Genomic DNA, 23512 nt, shown 5'->3' with positions numbered 1-23512 from the left:
TTATTTATTATTTATGATATATTATTCATAATTGGCCTTGGAAACAAACGAAAATCTTTATTTTTTTAATTATTGAATAATTTTTTTATTGTTCCTAACTACTATTTTTATTGTTTATTATTCATTATTCATTGTTTCACTAATAATGCATTTGATATTTTTAATGCCTTTATAAAATCCATTCAAATTGTATATAATAGAGAAAGATACTTGAGCTTTTTTTTTTTGTTTGGAATTTGAAATGCAATCAATTGAAAAGTCATGGTACATTGAATTATTAAACGGTTGTTTTGAATTAACCAAAAGAACAACTTCCCATATTGTGTCATCTGCCTTTTAATTTTTCTATTTTCAGTCTCAAACATATAAATTCAAAGATGCCAAACGAAAAAATGCCACAACTTCTCTTCTTCCATTCCAATCAATCTACGCAAGTATCTTCTACATTTTTTCACGCAAGTAGTTTTCTCACAACCATGACCATATTACACACTATTAACATCAATTTCATAAACTAAATTAAATTCACACCCAAACTACCAATTCATATGTCAAAACCATGAGTCAAATACACAACCACAAATCAAAACCACATTCATGATAAGCGCAGAAGAGATATCCAAAATTGAAGTATACAACAACAACTCACTTGCAGCAGCCATAATAGAAAAAAAAGCAGATGCAAATATCACAAAAAAATATAAAGCAAACTCAACTTTTCCGTCGCCAGCAGATTTCTAGAAAACTCCCACGACGAAGCCGCATGTACCGGCCGCCGATGCGCCAATGCACATATACGCTGCAACAACAACGTCGATCATCCATGTAAACACGCAGCACATAACCGGTCAACCTCCACGTCAACATTCGCATCCAACCCCAAAACGCAGCATTCACGCACTCCTTCGCCACGTCTCCAGTCCACCGCTGCGCCACTATCAGTACCGGGCTCCTCCGACAAAGTCTCGTCCGGTCACCATTGAGAAAATCATTACCACTTTATTCTCTGTCACTATGTATCTACTCTTTGATTTTTCCTTGCCATGTTTTATTCTGATGTTATCTGGATTTGCTTTTAAGTGAGCATAATAAAAGAATTTGTTGGATGCTTGGTGTTTGATTGAGAAAAAGTATTTTAAAGAAAGAAAACAAAATCTTTTCAAATTACTAAAACAAAAAATAATAATAATATCAATGTTTTTTTTAATATTAACTTTTTTATATAATTCATGTAATAAAAATTACATAATGGCCTTACTTCATTTTTATAATAATATTAGTATTTTAGGTTTAGTTTTTTCTTTTGACTTTACTATTTCGACTTTTTTTAATGAAAATAACTACTTCAACAACAATGATCAATTATTCATATTTATCATTGAATTACTTTTAGAAATATCAAATAATAATTTGATGAGTGTTAGATAAATCTTTGAACCGAGTATCAAAGCTAATAAATTTGTAAACTATTGTGATTTTTTTAATATTAACTATATTGTGGTCCAAAGCATTGAGATATTTAAATAATTTTATATTTTTAATTATTTATAAACATTATATGTTTAAAATAAATATTAAATAATCATAAGCGAAAAAAATTATATTTTGAATAATGATAAGTGAAAAAAAATTAAAAATTATCTTAAAAATAATTATTAATTTTTTTAAGATTATTGACTTAGTTTTTAGAGTTCATATTTCAATTAATATTATATTTATAATAAAATTTAATTTAGGATTTTCAGCGGTCAATAATTAGTCAATTATTAATTTAAAAATGAATATGAAATTCAATTTAAATTTGTCAAGTATGTTATTTTTTTTTAAAAAAGTATTCATATTGTATGAATGTAGATAATTAACTTTTAATAAAAATACTATATTTTATTTAAATCTCAATTATATTATAATTATTAATGAGTTATTAATGATGCAAGAGGTGAGGTGCTGCAACATCCACAAATCTGGGACAGATTACTTAACCATGGTAAATTCCAGATGAAGGTGATGTATGATGCAATGACTGGTCATGAACATATGGTTGATTGGAGGACTATATTTCATAGAAACTTGGCTAGACCTAGGGCAAATTTTGTTACATGGATGCTGTGTCATGAGAAGTTGGCAACTAAAGATAGACTTAGGAGGTTCAAACTGATCACTGATAGCATATGCAGTATATGTAAGGAGGATGATGAGTCTATTGCTCACCTGTTTTTTGAGTGCAGGGATAACAAAGATGTGTGGTGCCAAGTTCTGAAATGGATCGATTATGCTCACAGGCCGCTCCCCTGGAAAGAGGAATTGAAGTGGATCACTAAGGAAGCAACAAAGAAAGGTTGGAAGACCAGCCTCTTAAAACTTGCTTTCTCTGAAACTGTTTACGGCTTATGGTATAGAAGGAATAACATTGTCTTTGCCAAAGGGACTCACACTAATATAGTTCATAGTATTATAGATAGTATTGTATACAGAAGTTGGTTGTCTAAGAAGCTTAGAGACCATGTAGCTCAATTGATGATGTAATAGGTTTTTTGATTGGTTGGATCTCTTGATCACCATTTTGTACATAACAGTTTTTGTGGTAATATATATTATATTTGCTTCAAAAAAAATAATAAATAATTAAATATTTAATTGTGTAATTAAAAGAAAATACAATTTTTTTAAAAATAACTGAAAATTAATCTTTAATTTGTTATTGTATAAGTAGAAGACGCGTTAACACATAAATTTATTATAGTAAATTCATATTATTATGCAAAGAACAAAAGAAATAAGTGTCATTTTTTACACTACATGGCTATTATTTTTATATTGGTTATGCCAACTCAAAATACTCAATTATTTTAAATCTTTTTTGGTACAACTATTTATAATGATACTCAATTATTTTAAATCTTTTTTGGTACAACTATTTATAATGGTTCAATAATACAATCAAATTTTGTTTTACAATAAGATTATGTAATTATTGTTAAATAGTTAAATTATTTATTTCATTTGTACTAATAATTTATCCACTTATTTTTATGTTAACATTGTTTCATTTGTAATCTTTAAAAATAATTATAAAGTATTTTTTAAGCATAAGGGTCTGTTTGGTTCAAATGAGGGGAGGGGAGGGGAAGGATTTTAATGGAGGGAAGGGAAGGGGAGGGGAGGGTAGGGATTTTTTGTAATTATATATATGTTTGGTTTAAACGAGGGGAGGGGAGGGGAAGGAAGGGATTTCGTTTAAAAATATGTTTGGTTCATGAGGGGAGGGGAGGGATTTTAATAATAATTTACAATTTTATCCTTGTAAATTTATATAAGTGATATGATATTCAATTGTAAAAATTTCATAAATATTTTCTTGGAAATAATATTTGTATAACTGAGTGAATAAAAAGTCATAACTTATCGCATAATATTAAAAAAAATTGAGTACACTTGATTCGTATTATAACTCTCGACACAAAATAAACTATGCGTTGATAACAACTTTTGAATATATAAAATAAATTATAATAAAAAACAAAAAATTATAGTAATAATAATTTTTATTAAATAAAAAAATAATTTGAAGGTGAAAAATAATTATAATAAGTTGATGGAAGTAATAGAGAAAAAATCACAAAAAGAAAAGTAGGAACATGAAAAAAAAATTTAAAATAATAAAATAAAACTGAGGATATTTTAGTAAATATATTAATTAAATTAATATTAAAACTCAGATCCCCTCCCCTCCCTTCCGAATCCCCCCGATTCGGGGGAACGCAAAAAGTGTCATTTGGAGGGATTTTGCTCTCCTCCCCTCCCCTCCACTCCCCTCCTAAAAATTGAACCAAACACATTTTATTTTAAATATTCCCTCCCCTCCCCTCGCTCTACCTCGAACCAAACACACCCTAAAGAAATTTTATACCGTGCTCGCACGGGTACACTTACTACTTAATGTAGAATCAATTTAAAAATAAAATAAAATTAGGGTTGATGTTAGAGTAATTATGAAAAAGAGATGTGTCTAGGGTTAGGGTTGATATTAGATTAACTATCAAGATGACATGTGTCTAGGGTTGTCATCATGACAACCTTAGATTTATATTAAGTACATAAAGTATCAACATTAGTGGAGCAAATAATTAGTGGTGTGATTAAAGTTAAAAACACCATTAAAAAAAAGTTATGTGATGACACATCAGCAATATTAATTGCCAAAACAATACGGTAACATTAGTGATTTAAAAAAAAACTTTGATACCCTTATAATTAGTCTAAATTAGTTTTAAATTAGTGAGGTTAAAATTGGTTATTTGAGATATTTAATTATAGTTGTATATTAGATAGAAGAAATGTCATTGTCATTAATGTCTCCATGAACTCACTTCAATTTTTCTCAATGTGTTTTTTCTACTGTTGCGAGTTTACCGACGGAGAGACTCCAACAATTTAGTTATTGAGCTTATTTTAAGAACTCAAAAATATTCTTAAGAATAAGCTATTTAAAAAAATAAATATATAGAAATTTAATTTAATTTTTTTTAAAAAAAGTGTTGAATATATAATTTAATATTTTAACTAAATTTGATAATTAGTATAACTAACAAAAATCCCAAAAAAATATAACCCTAAAAATATTATATAAATGTTATGAGAAAAAACATTTTTGCCTTCTTACATCATAATAAAATCATCAAAGTCGCGAAAGTCTTATTTCTTAAAATCTTGTAACAAACATTAACGTAATAATTTCTCAATTAGGTAATTTTGAAAATGTCAATTTTAAACTTAAAACAACCATCCTTATTTTTTTAAGGGTATGTTCATTGAAGAAATAGTTTTAATCAAATTTAGTGAATATTATTGAATTAGATTTAGAACTTTATTTGGATAATAATAATAATAATAATAATAATAATAATAATAATAATAATAATAATAATAAATGCATGATCTAAATGTACTCCTATAAAGTAGACTCCAATATGAAACAAAGCTTTAAAAAATGTTTTTATTAGATGTCCGAGACTGAAATCCATTAAAAAATAAGAGTTAGCTATAAATAAACTATTAAATTTAATTACGAAGTTTGCAATATGAAAGGTTTTAAATAAAATTCTATAAAGTTAAATTGTTGAGAAAAGTTTGCAATATAACCTAAAACTTTTCTCATATAAACAACTCTTCATATGGTTTTATTTCTTCCTCAACATACAGTAACAACACAAACATGACAAACATGGATTGGATTCGCGGTCGTTTGCTAGGTAGTGGAAGCTTCGCCAATGTCTACTTAGCCACACACACAAAACATTCGGTTAACTTTCCGTCTATCACCGCCGTCAAATCCTCCGAAAACTACACCTCACATTTACTTCAAAAGGAGAAACATATACTAGATCGTTTAGGTTCATCCCCACATATTATCAAGTGTTTTGGTCACGATTTTACTTTTGAAAATGGCGAAGACTATTATAATATATTCCTTGAATATGCCGCCGGCGGAACACTTTCTGACCAGCTCAAGAATCACGAAGGCAAGTTCTCGGAAACTCTCGTTCGCGGTTACACGAGGTCTGTTTTAGAAGGACTTAAACACATTCACAAAAACGGTTTCGTTCATTGCGACTTGAAGCTAGAAAACATTCTTGTATTCGAACGTGGAAATGTTAAGATTTCAGATTTTGGTCTTGCAAAGGAGAAAGGTTTAGAACATGGTGAGAAGAAGTTGGAGTTTAGAGGAACTCCTATATTTATGGCGCCGGAGTCAGTTAACGATAGCGTTTATGAATCTCCGGTGGATATTTGGGCTCTTGGTTGCGCCGTCGTGGAAATGATTACCGGTAAACCAGCATGGATTATGAGTAGCAAGGAAAATATGTGGTCGTTGATGATTCGTATTGGGATTGGAGAAGAATTACCATTGATTCCACATGAATTATCAGAAGAAGGCAAAGATTTTCTTAAAAAGTGTTTTGTTAAAGATCCTATGAAAAGATGGAGTGCTGAGATGCTTTTGAAACATCCTTTTATTTCTTATGATGAAACTGTTTTATCTTTGAAAGAGTTTTCATTGCCATTAATGTCTCCCAGAACTCACTTTGATTTTATTCAATGGGCTTTTTCTACTGTGAAGACTTTACCGACGAAGAGACTCCAACAATTAGTTACATAGATTGATTAGAATCAGACTGGTGTTTTCTCCCGTGAAATTAGAATTTTGATGAATCACATTGTAATGTATATATCACATGATGTTAATTAATTCTTTTTGATGAAATGAATGAAAGTTGTTTTAATATGTTTGAATTTGTTCTATTTTGTAATCTGTTTTTAGTATTGAAATGAATGAAAGTTTTTGCATTGATAAAGTTAAACTATGATACTGCTAAATCAAAACTTTCTGTTTCTGTTACTGCATTGCGCCATCAATATAAAAGTATAGTGTCAAATAAAGCTAAATCAGTATTGATCATGCCAAACACGAATGGGTAACAAATGCAAGGATCAAGGTCTTAAACAAATGTAATTCTTGGGATGATAATTTTTAACTTATTTAAGGTAAATTTAACAAATTTTTAATAATGTTCTTTTTAATGTTATAATGATGTAAAGTAAGTTAAGTTACATAATCATATTCATATGTTTTTTTGTAGTGATAGAGTATGAAGATTTTTTAATGATTGTATCAAATTCAAAATTTAAATGTAGTTATGAAAATAAACATTTTTGCCTTCTTACATCATAATAAAATCATAAAAGTCACGAAAGTTTTTTAAAGTTATTTCACTATTGATGTTTTTTACAATGAAAAATATATTTCTTAAAATCTTGTAACAAACATCAACGTAGTAATTTCTCAATCAGGTAATTTCGAAAATGTCAATTTTAAACTTAAAACAACCATCCTTATTTTTCTAAGGGTCTGTTAATTGAAGATGTAGTTTTAATCAAAATAAGTGGATTTTATTGAATTAGATATAGCACTTTACTTGGATAATAATAATAATAATAATAATAATAATAATAATAATAATAATAATAATAATAATAATAATAATAATGACTTATGTTTTTATGACAAACAAGTTTTGAAAAATTTTATATATATACTGATGAAAAAAATATTATATATATATATATATATATATATATATATATATATATATATATATATATATATATATATATATATATAGTTAATTAGGGGTGGACAGGTGGTCGGGTAGGTTTGGATTCGGGCCTAAAAGCTCAATCCTCTCCAAACCTCGAATGCCATACCAAAATCCAATTCCGACCAAAAAAATCGATTTGATCGGATTACGGTTTGTCGGATTACCAGTTTTTATAGTTTGGTTAGATCGGATTACATGGAAGTCAAATAATTGCATTATTTAACAATTCAAAAACATGCAGCAAAGATTCCCCTGACTGCCAGCATGGTAATCCACGTGGTATTTTTAATTTTTTTTAAATCGACATGAATTATTTATATTTATATTTTATTTTTTTAATCCATCCACATGAATTATTTATATTTATATTATATTTTTTTAATCTACATAAACTATTCAAATTTTAATTATTTATTTTTAATTATTTATCTAATGTTAGGATTCAGTGTGTTCATTTTGTACAAATCACTCACATATTACTCAAATATCAAGTGTTAAGAGAAAGAGTTCGTTGAGAAATGTACGTATGACACCACCACCATTTTAATACATGTGTATTTTCCTTTATTTTCAAGTATCTTTCGATATTATTGCATTTCGTTTACTTCTTTCCATTTACATTCCTGCATTCTTTATTTTCATGTTATTTATCTTTGAAGTATTTAACATTTCCGCACTTTAAGATTCTTGCACTTTTACAGTTTTTGTCCTATGTTTTATCTTGACTTACTTTTCGCTGGAGTTATATTTACGCGTATAACTAAGTGATTGCTAACCTTTATTATTTCGATTGAGTAATTCTTATTTTCAAGACAAATCATAAACATGGATCGAATAACAATCTTTTTGACTATGTCCTAGGATCAATCTAGTCGATCCTGCGAGTAACCAAATCATATTTATTATAGTTTGGAAGACTAGCGGTTGTTTACCGGAAATCACCGTAAACACTAATTACAAAAGGATTATACTGATGGAGCAGTTGTTGTAGTTTTTGAACCACAGTCTGGTGTAGTCGTGGATTTTCCTGTATTCTATTATGTAGCTCGTTATCTGTTTCATAGATGTATAATTGTAGGAAGCGCGGCCTGTCACCCTCATTTGGATAGAAACCTCCAATGTTATGGTAAAAAGCTCCTTGAGCACGAAAAGTATATATACCACGACCAGACGCATGAATATTTTCATCGAAGTGAACACCAATCGAAGTGAAAGATAGGACATGGTTGTAACTTTGAATATGTTGCCTAAAATGTTTTCCTTCTGGTGAACCATCCAAAAATAGTTCTTGCAATTCCGTAGGAGCATCAACCCTTGTAAACGATACCTTCCCACCAGAACAACATGTGTCACGTGATTCGTGGTGAAACAGTCTTGCGTTGCAACGTCTACAGGTAGTTGGATTAGGCAACCGAGATTTTGCCATCATCATGTTATTTTTGAAATTTCGAGCAATATTGTATCTTGCTCGAAAAGGATGTCGCGAGGCTACATGCAGCAGATAGATATTGATTACTGGATATTATCTAAAATCTAAAATACAAATAAGAACTCAACGCACAGTGCATCAACTTACAAATTTAATAACGTATAATTTGCAATTTCACGTCTCTTGAATGTAAGCGACATTTATCTAAGGGAGAAAGTTAATGAACATACATTGAGAATGACACGGTGAGGCATTATTTTCTCTTCCTTCCATATTAACATCCGATATTGCTACATCCTCCGAAGATCCATCAACAGGCATATCATCTAGTAAGAAAAAAATATTATGTTCATGTTCATATATATAAATATATATATATATATATATATATATATATATATATATATATATATATATATATATATATATATATATATATATATATATATATATATATATATGGTAAAATATTTTTCGTATCCACTAAACAATAACCCATTATACTTGTACCAGATTGATTGTTGTTGATAGATTGATGGGGTGATGTGAACGTACGACCTGCGGGGTTACACACATACATTAAACATCAAATCAACAATCATATTGTATAATTTTATGACATAATTTCTATATTGATCACCACCAACCAAGTGCAACGTCATTAACATGTGTAATTCTACTTGGACCGGCCTCATGGTCATGATTTCCTTGAAAGTGTGAACTTGGAAAAGTCATGTTTGTCAAATTCTGTAATGGAACCCTCGATCGAGTGGTGTTAGTGTGTAACGTTTGAGCTTGTTTCTCTTGTCGCCACCTATAATTTTCCCGGCGTCTTGATAAATGGTGTTCTCTTTGCGCGTTGTCCATATCTTGTTTTCTTTGGCGTTCATTTTCTGCCCTTCGTGCCCTTTGATGTTGACTTTCACCTTTGTGTGCATCATTTTCCATTACGATGATATAGCTGCCAAACATTCGTAGGTAATGTAAAAGTAATTTAATTACACTGGTGATATTGAGAAACAGTAGCAAATATAGAAAAGGATATACAATCATACAGATTTATTACAAAACAAAATAAAAGAAATAAAAGAAATAAAATCATACGACAATTGAAAATAAATTTTCTATGAATTTGATAAAAATGGTTATTAAACTCAAAGGTGAGCACACAAGTGTTCTAATTGAAATTTGTGCAATAGTTAAAAACAATAAAAATTGGTAGCCAAAGACATTATATAACACAAATTTATCACACTACTAATACTCACATGTAATATATCGAAAACAATGCTCTGCTTACAAAGAAGACTCAGAATAATGAAGTTGTATAGTAGAACCTGCATGATGAAATTATGGCCCGAATCAAAAAGTGAAAATATGAAACCAAATATAATTGCATGTGTCGCCCTCGGTTTTTTGCCATACCTCTCGCGGAGAGATACGCGAACTGACTCTTTTTTGTTTCTGCTTTTGTATTTGAAAATCAGAGAGTCGCCACCGACCTTTTATTTTATCCAATTAAGGAAAGGTTTATAAAAGAAACAAAAAAAAGACCTTTAAGAAATTCTGGGTAAGGGGGTAGGTTATACAAAGGGAAGGTGTTAGCACCCTTTGTATCCATGGTTATCCATGGGCTCTTTTATTTGCTTAGCTCACTTGTTTTCGATTACTTTTCTATTGCCTTGAAATGCTCGTATGTGGTTTCAAATACCTTTGTAAATTGACTTTGTAATGATCCTTGTGCGGATGTATACAAAGTGTTTTTATCTTTCAAAAGATGTTTTGAAAAAAAGAACGCTAACTTCGTAATGATCCTTGTTTGGATGTATACAAAGTATTGTCTTTTTGAAAGTTTTATTTTGAAAAACAATGATATATGAGAGATTTGTTTGTTTTGATTTGAGCAAGCAAATTAGGAGGTCTACCCTGAGTTATAAGGTCTTTATCCTATTTCCTTTAAAAATCTATCCTTTCACCAGATATAAACAAAAGTTCGATTTTGTACTCGAAACAGTAGAATTTGATTTAAAAGAATGAGAAAAGGGATTACCTTAAGAGGTGCAAGTGTGATTGTGTTTAGATTCAGATATTTTATCTTTGAAGTTAGTGATCTAACGATTCAATTTTTATCTTTGACATACACGCATTTTATATGTGCTGGAATTTAAAATGCGGAAATGTAAAATGCGGAAAGTAAATCTACGCTATTACATCGATTGTGCAGGAAATGTAAACTACGCTATTTACATGAGTTTGACAACCTATACATTTATCTAGGAATTTAAATTGCAAGAAAATAAAAGAAGTGTTTTTGGATTTTTTATGATTGATTTTAATTATAATTAATGCATGATTAATTTAATTAAAATGAGGAAAAGATGGAAATAAAATTTAAACCTAAAATTAAGTTCAAAATATGTTCAAAATGCTTTTCAATTAATTTTAAAACAAAACTAATTTTTTTGGAATTTTTGAAATTGATTTTGAAATCATTAAGTTAAATAACACATAATTATACAAATAATTACACAAATAATTAAAACTTAAAGAGAAAATTATTCTAAATATGTACAAAATTAGCCTATGATATATAAACTATATTTAATATAAAGAACAATTTTTTTATGATTTTTTGATTGGTTGAAATAATTAAATAGCAAACATATAAATATACATACTAATTAATTATGCAAAATAGCCTTAATTTAAATAAAATATTAATATTTTTATGTCTAAAAATAAATAAATATTTTATCAGATTAAAACTAAAAAATAAAATATTTTTGGTGTTTTGTGATTTGTTGATTTTAATTAAAATGCAAAGTATAGAGATTATTAATTAAAATATGCAGGGGGTGTATTAAGTGAATCTGAAAAAGAACTCATACCCAAATTCAAATCCAGTCATAACAGGTTTTTCCTGTCAACTTCCGGACGAATTCGGATGGGTACCCTCATGCATGAGTTTTATTGTGATGCCTTGACCCACGTTTATGTATGAATGTTTGAGACAGTGAGAAATGTAATTTTGGCTAAGCAATTTTTTTGGACTAGACGTATTTTCCAATATTTAGGATCCATTCTAAATTGTTAACCATTTAAGTTGGCTATATTTTAAAATTATTTTTAATATTTGAAAATATTTATACAGTATACTTTAGTTTAAGAAAGAAGTTGTTATAATTAACTCATTAGTTTACTTTATTTTTTCTAGTCTAATATTTATAATTCAACACTATTAATACTATATTTTTTATATTATTATAGAAAATTAATTTCTGTCAATAAGTTATTTTTTTTCAAATATTTTTTATATTTTTTTATCTATCCGATCAATTTAATCAAAACCAATCTGTTGTTTTTCGATTTGGTTGGGTTTGGGCTTTATCGCAAAAATTTGCAAATCCAATCTAAATCAATCCATTTAATTTTAATCGGTTTGGATATCGGATTTTCTCAAAGCCAAACTGGACTGCAAACACCCTAATTATCGGAATGTAGTTAGTTATTGTTCTGATATTAATTTGTATCTCTCTTCTTAATAAAATTTCTGTTTGAAGTACTCATTTACTAAACCTTACTATATAATGCTAAATCCAACGGTTGAGATTGAGAATAACTTTAAAAGATCTTAGAATTCAAAATCTTTCATTTGACCAAGTGTGCTTCAAATATTCAAATATTTCCGTGTTAGGTCTGTGAAATATCAACATATATATACACAACTCTTCAACCTATTGTTCCGCACTACTATTTTATTTCTCCATTCAATAAACAAAGAAACACAAACATGGATTGGGTTCGTGGTCGTATGCTAGGTAGTGGAAGCTTCGCCACTGTCTACTTAGCCACACACACAAAACATTCGGTTAACTTTCCGTCTATCACCGCTGTCAAATCCTCTGAAAACTACACCTCACATTTTCTTCAAAAGGAGAAACATATACTGGATCGTTTAGGTTCATCCCCACATATTATCAAGTGTTTTGGTCACGATAATACTTTTGAAAATGGCGAAGACTGTTATAATATATTTCTTGAATATGCCGCCGGTGGAACACTTTCCGACCGGCTCAAGAATCACGGAGGCAAGTTCTCGGAACCTCTCGTTCGCAGTTACACGAGATCTGTTTTAGAAGGACTTAAACACATTCACGAGAACGGTTTCGTTCATTGCGACTTGAAGCTAGAAAACATTCTCGTATTCGACAATGGAAATGTTAAGATTTCAGATTTTGGTCTTGCAAAGGAGAAAGGTTTAGATCATGGTGAGAAGAAGTTGGAATTCAGAGGAACTCCTATATTTATGGCACCGGAGTCGGTTAACGATAGTGTTTATGAATCTCCGGTGGATATTTGGGCTCTTGGTTGCGCCGTCGTGGAGATGATTACCGGTAAACCATCATGGATTATGAGTAGCAAGGAAAATATGTGGTCGTTGATGATTCGTATTGGGATTGGAGAAAAATTACCGTTGATTCCAGATGAATTATCAGAAGAAGGCAAAGATTTTCTTAAAAAGTGTTTTGTTAAAGATCCAATGAAAAGATGGAGTGCTGAGATGCTTTTGAAACATCCTTTTATTTCTTATGATGAAACTGTTTTATCTTTGAAAGAGTTTTCATTGCCATTAATGTCTCCAACAACTCACTTTGATTTTATTCAATGGGCTTTTTCTACTGTGAAGACTTTACCGACGGAGAGACTCCAACAATTAGTTACATAGATTGATTAGAATCAGAATATTGATGAATCACATTGTAATGTTTATATCACATGATTTTAATTAATTCTTTTTGATGAAATGAATGAAAGTTGTTTTAATATATTTGAATTTGTTCTATTTTGTAATATTTTTTTTAGTATCGAAATGAATGAATGTTTTTGCAATATTCTGAAATGATAAAGTTAAACTATGATACTCTGCTAAATCAAAATTTTCTGTTTCCGTTACTACATTGCTAAACCAACAATAAAAAAAAAAGTAGTGTCAAATAAAGCTAAATCAGTATTGATCATGCCAAACACGAATGGGTAACAAATACAAGGATGAAGGTCTTAAACAATTGTAGTTCTAGGCATGATAATTTTTAACTTATTTAAGGTAAATTTAACAATTTCTTAATCATTTTTTTAATGTTATAATGATGTAAATTAAGTTAAGTTACAGATTCATATGTTTGTTGTGGTGATAGAGTGCTTGAAGATTTTTTAATGATTGCATCAAATTCAAATTTTTTAAATTTAGTTATTGAGCTTGTTTGAAGGATTCAAAAATATTCTTAAGAATAAGTTATTTGAAAATAAATATATGGAAATTTATTTATTTTTAAAAAGTGTTGAATATATAATTTGACATTTTAACTAAAATTGATAATTATAACTTCTAGAAAATTCCAAAATAAAAACTAAATTTAAAAAAAATTATATAAATTTTATGAGAATAAACGTTTTTGCCTTCTTACATTATAATAAAATCATAAAAGTCATTTTTTGAAAGTTATTTCATTTTTATAATAAAGAATATATATTTGAAAAATACTTGTATGGATACAAACCTAAATCCATATTTTTAGGAACAACCAATAACAAAGGGGATAAATCAAATTTATTTAAATTTTATTTCCTTTTTAATTGGAATAATTAGGGTGATTAGGATAATGAAGGAGAGAAATAATTTTATTTTTAGTTTTTAACAAAGTATTTTCCTATAAATGTGGTAACAAACATACGGAATAATTTCTCAGTTAGGTGTTTTCGAAAATGTAAACTTTAAACTTAAAACAACAATCCTTTTTTTTTTAAGGATCTGTTCATTGAAGAAGTAGTTTTAATCAAAGAGGCTATTATTGAATTAGATTTAAGTCTTTATTTGAATAATAATAATAATAATTTATTATTAATATATAAAAGTAAAAGTACCTGGAAATAACATTTAAAGCCCTCTGATAGATGTACTAAAACTTTTCTTATTCCATGGGTATAAATGACTTTTTGTAAAATAACTCAATATTATTGATTTGACATTAATTACTGCTGATGTATCGCTCCCTTAATTTTTGTTGGTATTTTATATTTATTTTTATTTGTACTTTTGTTATTAATTATTTATTTACATTTACACAGATTACAAAATCCCAATAGATCCTATTAAAGAGTGTGAATTTTATTTTCACGTACATTAAAGTTGCAGAAGATGGAAGGGCTTTCTAATATTCACTATTTTCAAATGAATTATTGAATTTTTAGTTGCTCAATAAATCTTCACTCTCCCCAATGTCTTGAATAGTAAAATATCACATTGAAAGTTGTAGTAAAAAAACTACACACTCTTTAAATCATATCCTATAAAACGGCCAATCCTTTGTGTTAGGGGAAAAAAATACATAGAAAAATTAAAACTGAAAAGAGAACACCAGAAGAATCTCGAAGAAAAGGTTAACCGAAAAACTTTTGCAGAAAAAAAAAATTGAAATCAAATTGCAATACACTTTCACCATAAGTTATCATCACTGAAACAGATTCAATCTTATCATCATTCGAACCGCTACTTTCCGACTAAAAGCTCTGATCGAAGCCGCCGCGAGCGCAAGCGGCCTCCAACTCAACAGTGCCGGAAGCTCGCCGCAACGCTGCTGTTTATCTACTCTATCCTCCGCCAGAATCCGCCCTTGACACTGTCGATCTCTTGCCGGAATTCGACTTTGTCATGACTAAGTTGGTTGTTGTTATAGTTTGGTGTGTTTGTGATGTTTAAAAATGTGAGGGAGATGATGAGTGGTTTTTGCTGTAAAAAGAAAAAGAAAAATGTCCTTTTCACGTGTGAGATTGGAGGAGAGAGAGAGAGAGAGAGAAAGAGTTGTTGTTGTTTTATTGGCCGACTTTTCTATTTCTTTCTCTTTTATTATTTTATTATGTATTTATTTTATTTAATAACAAGCAATGCCACCTGTCTTATAGTTAATAGCCCTAATATTAAACTTTGAATTGATCAAACTTTCCATTTTTTTCTCTATTTGTTAAAGACAGTTTTAATATATATATATATATATATATATATATATATATATATATATATATATATATATATATATATATATATATATATATATATATATATATATATATATATATATATATATATATATATATATATATTAGGTCAAACGTGTGTGAGTGGGGATCATCCAACATTAGTTATTTTTTTAAAATCATTTTTTATATTTTGTGTAGATTATTATTATTATTATTATTATTATTATTATTGTTATTATTATTGTTGTTATTATTATTATTATTATTATTATTATTATTATTATTATTATTATTGTTATTGAACAGATTTTGGAGTGTGATGAGAAAATTGGACTTTTAATTGACGAGATTGTGAGCTGTGAAATAAATAAATAAATGTGTATGTGTTGTATTTATAATGGTGTTAGGAATTACAATAGGGTAAATCAAATTTTTTTTAATATTAATGGGTTATTAAAATTTGATATTTAAATTATGTCATTTTTTTGAGAAATCTAATCTATTTTGATACTGATTCATTCACATTTGCAATAACTATTGTTATTTTCCATGTTCATCTCATGCATTTGTCTCAATTGTATTTGGGTGGATATTATTTTGTAGAAATATAATTCTCTGAATTTTATTTACAGGAACAATATGACAATGATTTTAGTAATATTATTGGATTTTTCTACATCTATTTTTATAATATATAAAAAGTAAAGTTTCTGATAATTACACTTTAAGCCCTCTAATTAAATAACTAAAACCATTCAAATTTCATGGCTAAATTTGTCTTTTTGATAAATAAATCCACCATATTCATTTGACATTAAATGTTGTCTATTGTGTCACATTTTAATTGGTAGATTTTATTTGAATTTTTTTGTTTTTCCTTTTTTTTTAATTGTTACATTAATTGCTCCACTAATAATCCATTTTGAAAATCAAAACCTAAACCCTTCTCTTTAATACACGTTCACAATTTCTTTGGAATATGAATAGACTATCACAAGCGTGAATTCTGTATCACAATTTCCTATATTCATTATGTGGACAATTATTTTTTGTAAACCCTAATCTCCTGCATAAGGGCTATAAGTGTTCTTCTCCAAGTTTGCTTACTAAGAACAAAAAGGGTTTCCGATATTCATTATGTGGAGCATTGTAAACCCTAATCTGCTGCATAAGGGCTATAAGTGTTCTTCTCCAAGTTTGCTTACTAAGAACAAAAAGGTTTCTTCTGCAAAATGTCAACTGAGTCATTGAATAATTAAGAGGTATAAAATGATTCAGTTTTTTGGAAAATTGATTTTTTTTATTTTGGAAAATTAAAAGACATTAGGTGTGTCATTAAAGTTGCACATTCAAAAGATATAAAATGCTTTAATTTCCATTGATAGTAGATTTGATTCAATAAAAAAAATTAATTATGTGATGAAACGTATCCATTCCAAATTTAAAACGAAGTTGGTTATACTCCATTTTGACGAATTCTATGTATGTGAAATTTTCATGTTTAATAAAAAATTATGTGAAAAAAATGAATTGAGTTTATAAATTGATATAAGAAAACAACAAACACAATTTTTTATATTTCAGATTAATGTGGTTAGTATTTTTTATATTAAAATAATTGAAATATATGTTAATTTAAATCCTCAAAATTATAAAAACAAATAATATTTATCATATAATTTTGTATATATTTTTTAAATTTTAAAATCATATCAAATATTGTTTCTATAAAAATTGATTCTATAAACATTAAAAATTGATTCTATTTTGACTTTAATTTAATGTTTCTATAAACATCAAAATCATATGAAATCACATTAAATAAATTTATCATACATTGATACTTTTGATTTTTGAATTTCAAAATATAAATATTTATCTTTTAATTAATGAAATTCAACTTAATTTAATTTTTTAAATTTGTTTTGACATAGAACGGAGAATATTTTTACCATATTATATTGTTTCTATAAAAATTGATTCTTTCAATAATTAATTGATTCTTAAATAATATATTATTTTTTAATTTTTTCTTCAATAATAATTAATTTTTGTTTACTTATAAAATAAAACGATATTTATAAGAAAGAAAAATCTAAATTAAACAAAATAAGAAAAATAATTTAATTTTGTTTAATACATAACTCAATCTTATTGTGTGACTTCTTAATTGTATAATACCATCACTATGGGGATGTTTGTTTCAAGTTTAAGACATAAGTTTCCTGGAATAATTTTTAAAAAATGGTTATATCGGTGTTTGTTAAGAGTTTGAAAAAAATTATTCCTAGATATAATGTTTCTATATTTTAAAATTATGTTTAAAATGTGTCAATAATTCATGAAGTTAAAGGCTAATGGAACAGCCATATACGGGTAAATGACTATTTAATTATCATAACTATTAAAACTCATGTTTTTAACTTTGCATGTAAAATCAATTTTCCGTTGCTCAATGCAATTAATTTGAAAGGTCACACGGGAAGATGAAAAGTTTCTTAATGCAGATACGGAAACTCAAATTTTTTAGTTTTTCATTTAAAAGGTAGACTTTTTTAAATCTTAAATTCAATTAAATGATAATTATAATATTGAATGAAATTATTATTATTAAATTGAAAACTAAATAATTTCTCATAATTATTAATTTAAAATTTATTTATAATATAACTAATTTGTCTATACTACTAATTTGTTATTTTATTTAATTTTTTTATTAAAATTAAAATTTCTAACTTAAAATAAAATATATTTTGTAATCATTTAGATTATTAGAAAAGGTTAATAAAAACAAATATAAATCAATAGAGATAAAATTTACAAATTTTTACTACAACTTATAACTTTTTTTATTCCAAAGTTAAATATTTAGTTTTCCATTATAAAAATATAAGAATAAAAATTATTTTGTAATTATTTAGATCCTTATTTGAGATAAAATTTATTTTGAAATTATTTAGACTTTTATAGAAAGGTTAATAAAACAAAATAAATTTAATTGAGATTTTGTAATTTTTGTAAACTTATGAAATAACTAAAACTTCTCAGAATTTTTTCAAATTAACTTTATAATTTAATCATGTTAAAAATATGTTAATGGGTAGTCATGAAAATTTAATGATAAATGGTAATCATAAAAAATAATGATAAAAGATAAAAATTTATTAATATAGTCAATCTTATAAATTGAACAAACTTGCATTTTAAATTTGAGATTTTATATTTATTACACTATCCAATGGAGACTACTTAATCTGACTATTTTAGATATATGAGAATAAATATATATTATTTACCATACATAGGTTTTAAATTTCTATTTTTTTTATAATTGTACATATTCAAGATCTAATTACTCTATTAACATATTCATATTTTTATTATTTATTTAATTTTTAAATATTTTAAGTATACATTAAACGTAGAAACTTTTAATATTTGACGGGAGATGTCATACATTTTAGGTTTGAAAAAAATAGCTAATATCTCAAATAGATTTAATAAATTTTATTCTCTAACTATATTTAATTTCTTAATTAAAAATATATTTTTTAAACTTATAATATTATATATTTTTTATATTGTAATAATATACGTAGAAACTCTTAAGCATTTAACTGGAGTTGTTATACATTTTACTTTTGGGAAAATGGGCTAATATCTCAAATAGGTTTAATAAATTTTTAGAATTAACTCATTTGCATTAACTCATCTGAATTGACGGGTAGATGTGAACGTATCTATGAGATACCAGTAATTGACGTTTTTTAACTCATCTGAATTGACGGGTAGATGTGAACGCATCTATGAGATACCAGTGATTGAAGGATCATTTTAATGTCTATCATTTAACTATTTCTTTTGTTACTGTTTTATATATATTGAAGTTATAAAATTAATTGACGGGTAGATGTGAATGTATCTATGAGATATCATTTATTGATTGAAATTACGTGAATATTTATGAACTGCAAAATAAATTATATTATCTTTGATATTCCAAACACATGAATTAAATTTTGATAAATGATTATAATGTATAAATATATTAATGTTATCTATCTGAAAATATGATGTCATATTTAATAATTTAGTCATTGATAGGTGTAATATGAATCCATATGTTTATTGTTTATACTTAAAGAGCTAAAAAAATTGATGTATTATTAGCTCTTTTATTGTTAACTATTATGTTTTTGGGATTAACATTGACTAAAATTTGTTTGCATTTTGGTTAAATATATATGGTTGATTTATATAGATGAACTTTACAAGTAATATTTGGATACATGTAATGTGAAACCTCGACCAGACCCGTGCGATAGCACGGGTTTCCTACTAGTAATAATAATAAATAATAATAATAATATATAGATGATTTATACTTTGGGAGCTTCTATGGTGCAGTCACCGATTTGACTTCAGTGGTGAAGTCACTGCAATTGACCAATAGAATCAAAGCCCTAATCAACCCTAATTAATTCTAAGTTAACCTAAGCCACATCAGCTCTATGGTAAAATAACTTTACTGTGGGACCCATTTTAAAAAAAACTTTTGATTATTGCATATAAGTCCCCATTCATTTAATAATATCTTACAAATTAAAATTAACTTTTATTAGATTACAATATTTTTTTTAAACTCATATTATCGTTCTTCTTCTTCTTCATCCTTCACCCTTCTCCCAACTTCCCTTCAAAACCCTAAATCCCCAAATTCCACCCATCTGTTCTTCTTCTGCAACCTTCTCCCAAATTTGACATACTCCGTAATTCTTCAAATCATATGTTCTTCTATCTTCTTCCACTTTCGATTTTTGTTTACTCTCTCAGCGAACCTGCGAACAGGTAAACACTGCGAACAGATGAACATGACTTCGACCTCTTCGGCGCCAACGAAATCATATTCTTAAGGTTGGTGAAGACAGTGAGATCGATAAATATGGATGAAAGATGAAGCTGCTCAAGGTGAAGGATGGGACACCCCCACCCATTTGTTAACCGTGTTCATGTTTGATGTTGAGCTTTTAGAGTAAATTTGCGTGTAATTCGGATCTGGTTATTTTTTCAGCAGATCGTCTATGGTACAAAGCACAATGATTCCATGTTGTAGCCTCCTTTGACAGGTTCATATCGATCCAATATGTATATTTTCCAATTTTATGTGATTGTGGATTAGATTTTTGTTTATGTAATTAATGAATTCTGAAATGGAATTGAATTATCCAGAAATTGTGTAGTTGTGGATTAGGGATTGTATTTTATCATATGCATAAATTCTGAATTTGCATTTGAATTGAATTTTGAGATAGTTAAATAAGATTTCACATATCTGATACATATGTTTATCTTATGGTTTGAGGACACATTTAAATGGATATGCTCCTCCATTGGGCTGTTGATTTTTCTGTTATTTGTTACCCTGTTTGATGCAGGTTTTATTAGCCTTATTGGCTTTGTGGTGAGCTTCTGTCTATGATGGTTAAGCATGTTGCTTCTGTCATAGATGGTTAAGAATTACGTGGATTCTGCCCTATGGTGGTTAAGCATTATGCCCTTTGTTGGCTTTATTGATCTTTGCTTCTATTAAATAGTTAAGCCTCGAATTATTGCCTTATGGCTTTAATTAGGCGGCAAAGTAATTTTCAACTTCCTGTAATGGAACCGTACAAGACATATTTGTCAATCTGAATGTAAAGAAGAATAAATTATCCATAATATAAACATTATTACAGCATGAGTCAACCATTCAAAACATATATCGAAAACCAAAAATATAATTGCCTAAAACTTGCTCTGAAATATTAACTCTTTTCTTGCTTTCAGGGGTTTGTTTCGACTGTAAGACATATGCGCTCATTCGTTCCTGCCATTTATGACATAACAGTGGCTGACCCTAAAAGTACTCCTGCTCCTACAATGCTAAGACTCTTAAATAGGAAACCTTCTGTGGTAAGCTCATTTAATTAAAGTTTCAGTAATACATTTATTTTCATAATCCTAATCATCTAATTGAAATCCTCTGTATGCCATGAAATTAGAAAATGATAAAACAGAAAATGATAAAAAAAACATTGGAGAAGGCAAAGTATCCGAACCAAACAATGGTGTTACAGTTATTGATATTCCACCAGACCTGTTGATTACAGAATTTGAGGACCCAATCGTAGCAATAGTTAATTCTACATATCCGGAATTTACGAGCAATTATTGCTTCTACATTGGAGGTTGTTAACAAAATATCTAAATCATATTCTTGATTTAATGGCAGGTATACATGATTCAATTTTTATATTCATTTGAACTAACTATTTAAATTCCCAATACAGGAGACGTGCGTGATTATTTCAGCGCAAATTCTGTTGATAAGTCGGAATTCCACGATGTAACATTGGTTGACATCCTCACCCCAGAATTTCTCAATTCACTGCAAACATCAGGATTACCTAACCATCATATAAAACTAAAGGTTGGGACACCAATTATGGTCATGAGAAACATCAACCAGTATGAAGGCTTATGTAATGGAACAAGGTTGATAATAACAAAGTTGGGTGGTGTGATTTAAACTATGTGATTTTTATTCTGGTGGTAAAATTACTCTTGTTTGGGTGGAGCTAGAAGTTGAGTGTTGAGCCTTTGTTGGCTTTTATATGTACCAGTATGTAAACTTGTAACAAGATCGTGGCATGTCTTATGCTGTGTTATTATTAATATATTTCTTTAGCCTTTACAATAAAAAAAATTCATGATGAACATGCAAAGTTCAAATCAATAACTACAAATGTAGTTGACAAGGAAATCTTCAACAATATATAAGTAGCCTGATATTAATGAAAATAATTTCAGCCACAAACACTTTATTTGAAAAATATTATGTTGATTTCTTTTATATTTTTAAACCAATCCTTAAGTGTTTACTTATAACTGACCATTCAAAACATAACACCCAACTACAATGACTATTGTGAATCACACCTCAAAATAACAACACTGACATACTTAATACCATAATTTAAAACAAAAGCATCATATAACATAAAAACATTTATATTACACAAAATAACATAAAAACAAAAACACCCATTGTCAAGAGAAACTGTTTTCAACATGTTCACACACACAAATACAACTGATATTTTGATATACATTCATGTCTTTGACTTAAATAAAAACACAATCATCAAACTCTTGATCTGTTGATGACTGACACGGCAACCAATTGTGTTCCAGATGTAATAGCCAGGCTTGGTTTGTCACACATTACAAATCTAAGACGATCACCATCCTGAATGCGGCATTCCTTCACAAAATCAGACCACCCATCGTAAATGAACCTCTCAACAAAATACTTCCTCTTAGCATAATGGAGTTCACATTTGAAGACCTTTTTCAAATCTGAATCCCTGAACAAAACACGCGTATAATGCTTGTCCAAGCAACCGCGGATAACTTTTTGCGGGAATTGCTGCACATAAAACATAAAACGCCACAAACTATAATTACAACTGTCAAAATAAAAACAACAAAAAATATCCAACATTCAATGCGTATATTTTTATAATTAAAACGCCTATATTATACATAAGCTAAATAACTTAATATACTTACAAGAACATTTCTCCCAGCTACCTTAGCACATTCTATAACCTTACACCACGAAAAGTACCTGTGTCCATCAACATCCTTCGTTTGAACGGGTTCTACAATCCTGCAACTCTTTCTCTTTTTATTCACACGTTCTGACGACCTCATTTCAAACCCAGCTCTTGCACCCAAACTGACACCAACTCCCCCATCAATCGTTGTTTCTCCCGCTGCACCTTTGTCCTTCGTTTTACTATATATTCGATCACTTCTTCTAATAATAATAATAATAATAATAATA

General features: G+C 28.0%; 3 protein-coding genes across 3 annotated transcripts; all 3 read left to right on the top strand.

Moving 5' to 3' along the window:
- The first annotated feature begins 1998 nt into the window (after positions 1 to 1998).
- Positions 1999 to 2526, top strand: LOC131650093 (uncharacterized). Its single transcript, XM_058919831.1, has one exon. The coding sequence runs from the start codon at positions 1999 to 2001 to the stop codon at positions 2524 to 2526; it is 528 nt and encodes a 175-aa protein (XP_058775814.1).
- A 2698-nt stretch (positions 2527 to 5224) lies between these two features.
- On the top strand, positions 5225 to 6160 carry LOC131650092 (mitogen-activated protein kinase kinase kinase 20-like). Its single transcript, XM_058919830.1, has one exon. It carries the CDS (start codon positions 5225 to 5227, stop codon positions 6158 to 6160), a length of 936 nt encoding a protein of 311 aa, XP_058775813.1.
- Positions 6161 to 12379: 6219 nt separating this feature from the next.
- LOC131650091 (mitogen-activated protein kinase kinase kinase 20-like) lies at positions 12380 to 13315 on the top strand. The gene has a single exon (XM_058919829.1). It carries the CDS (start codon positions 12380 to 12382, stop codon positions 13313 to 13315), a length of 936 nt encoding a protein of 311 aa, XP_058775812.1.
- The last annotated feature ends 10197 nt before the right edge of the window (positions 13316 to 23512 follow it).

The sequence above is a fragment of the Vicia villosa genome, linkage group LG2 (genome assembly GCF_029867415.1).
Source record: "Vicia villosa cultivar HV-30 ecotype Madison, WI linkage group LG2, Vvil1.0, whole genome shotgun sequence".
Lineage (NCBI taxonomy): Eukaryota > Viridiplantae > Streptophyta > Magnoliopsida > Fabales > Fabaceae > Vicia > Vicia villosa.
This window is presented reverse-complemented; position numbering and strand designations above follow the sequence as displayed.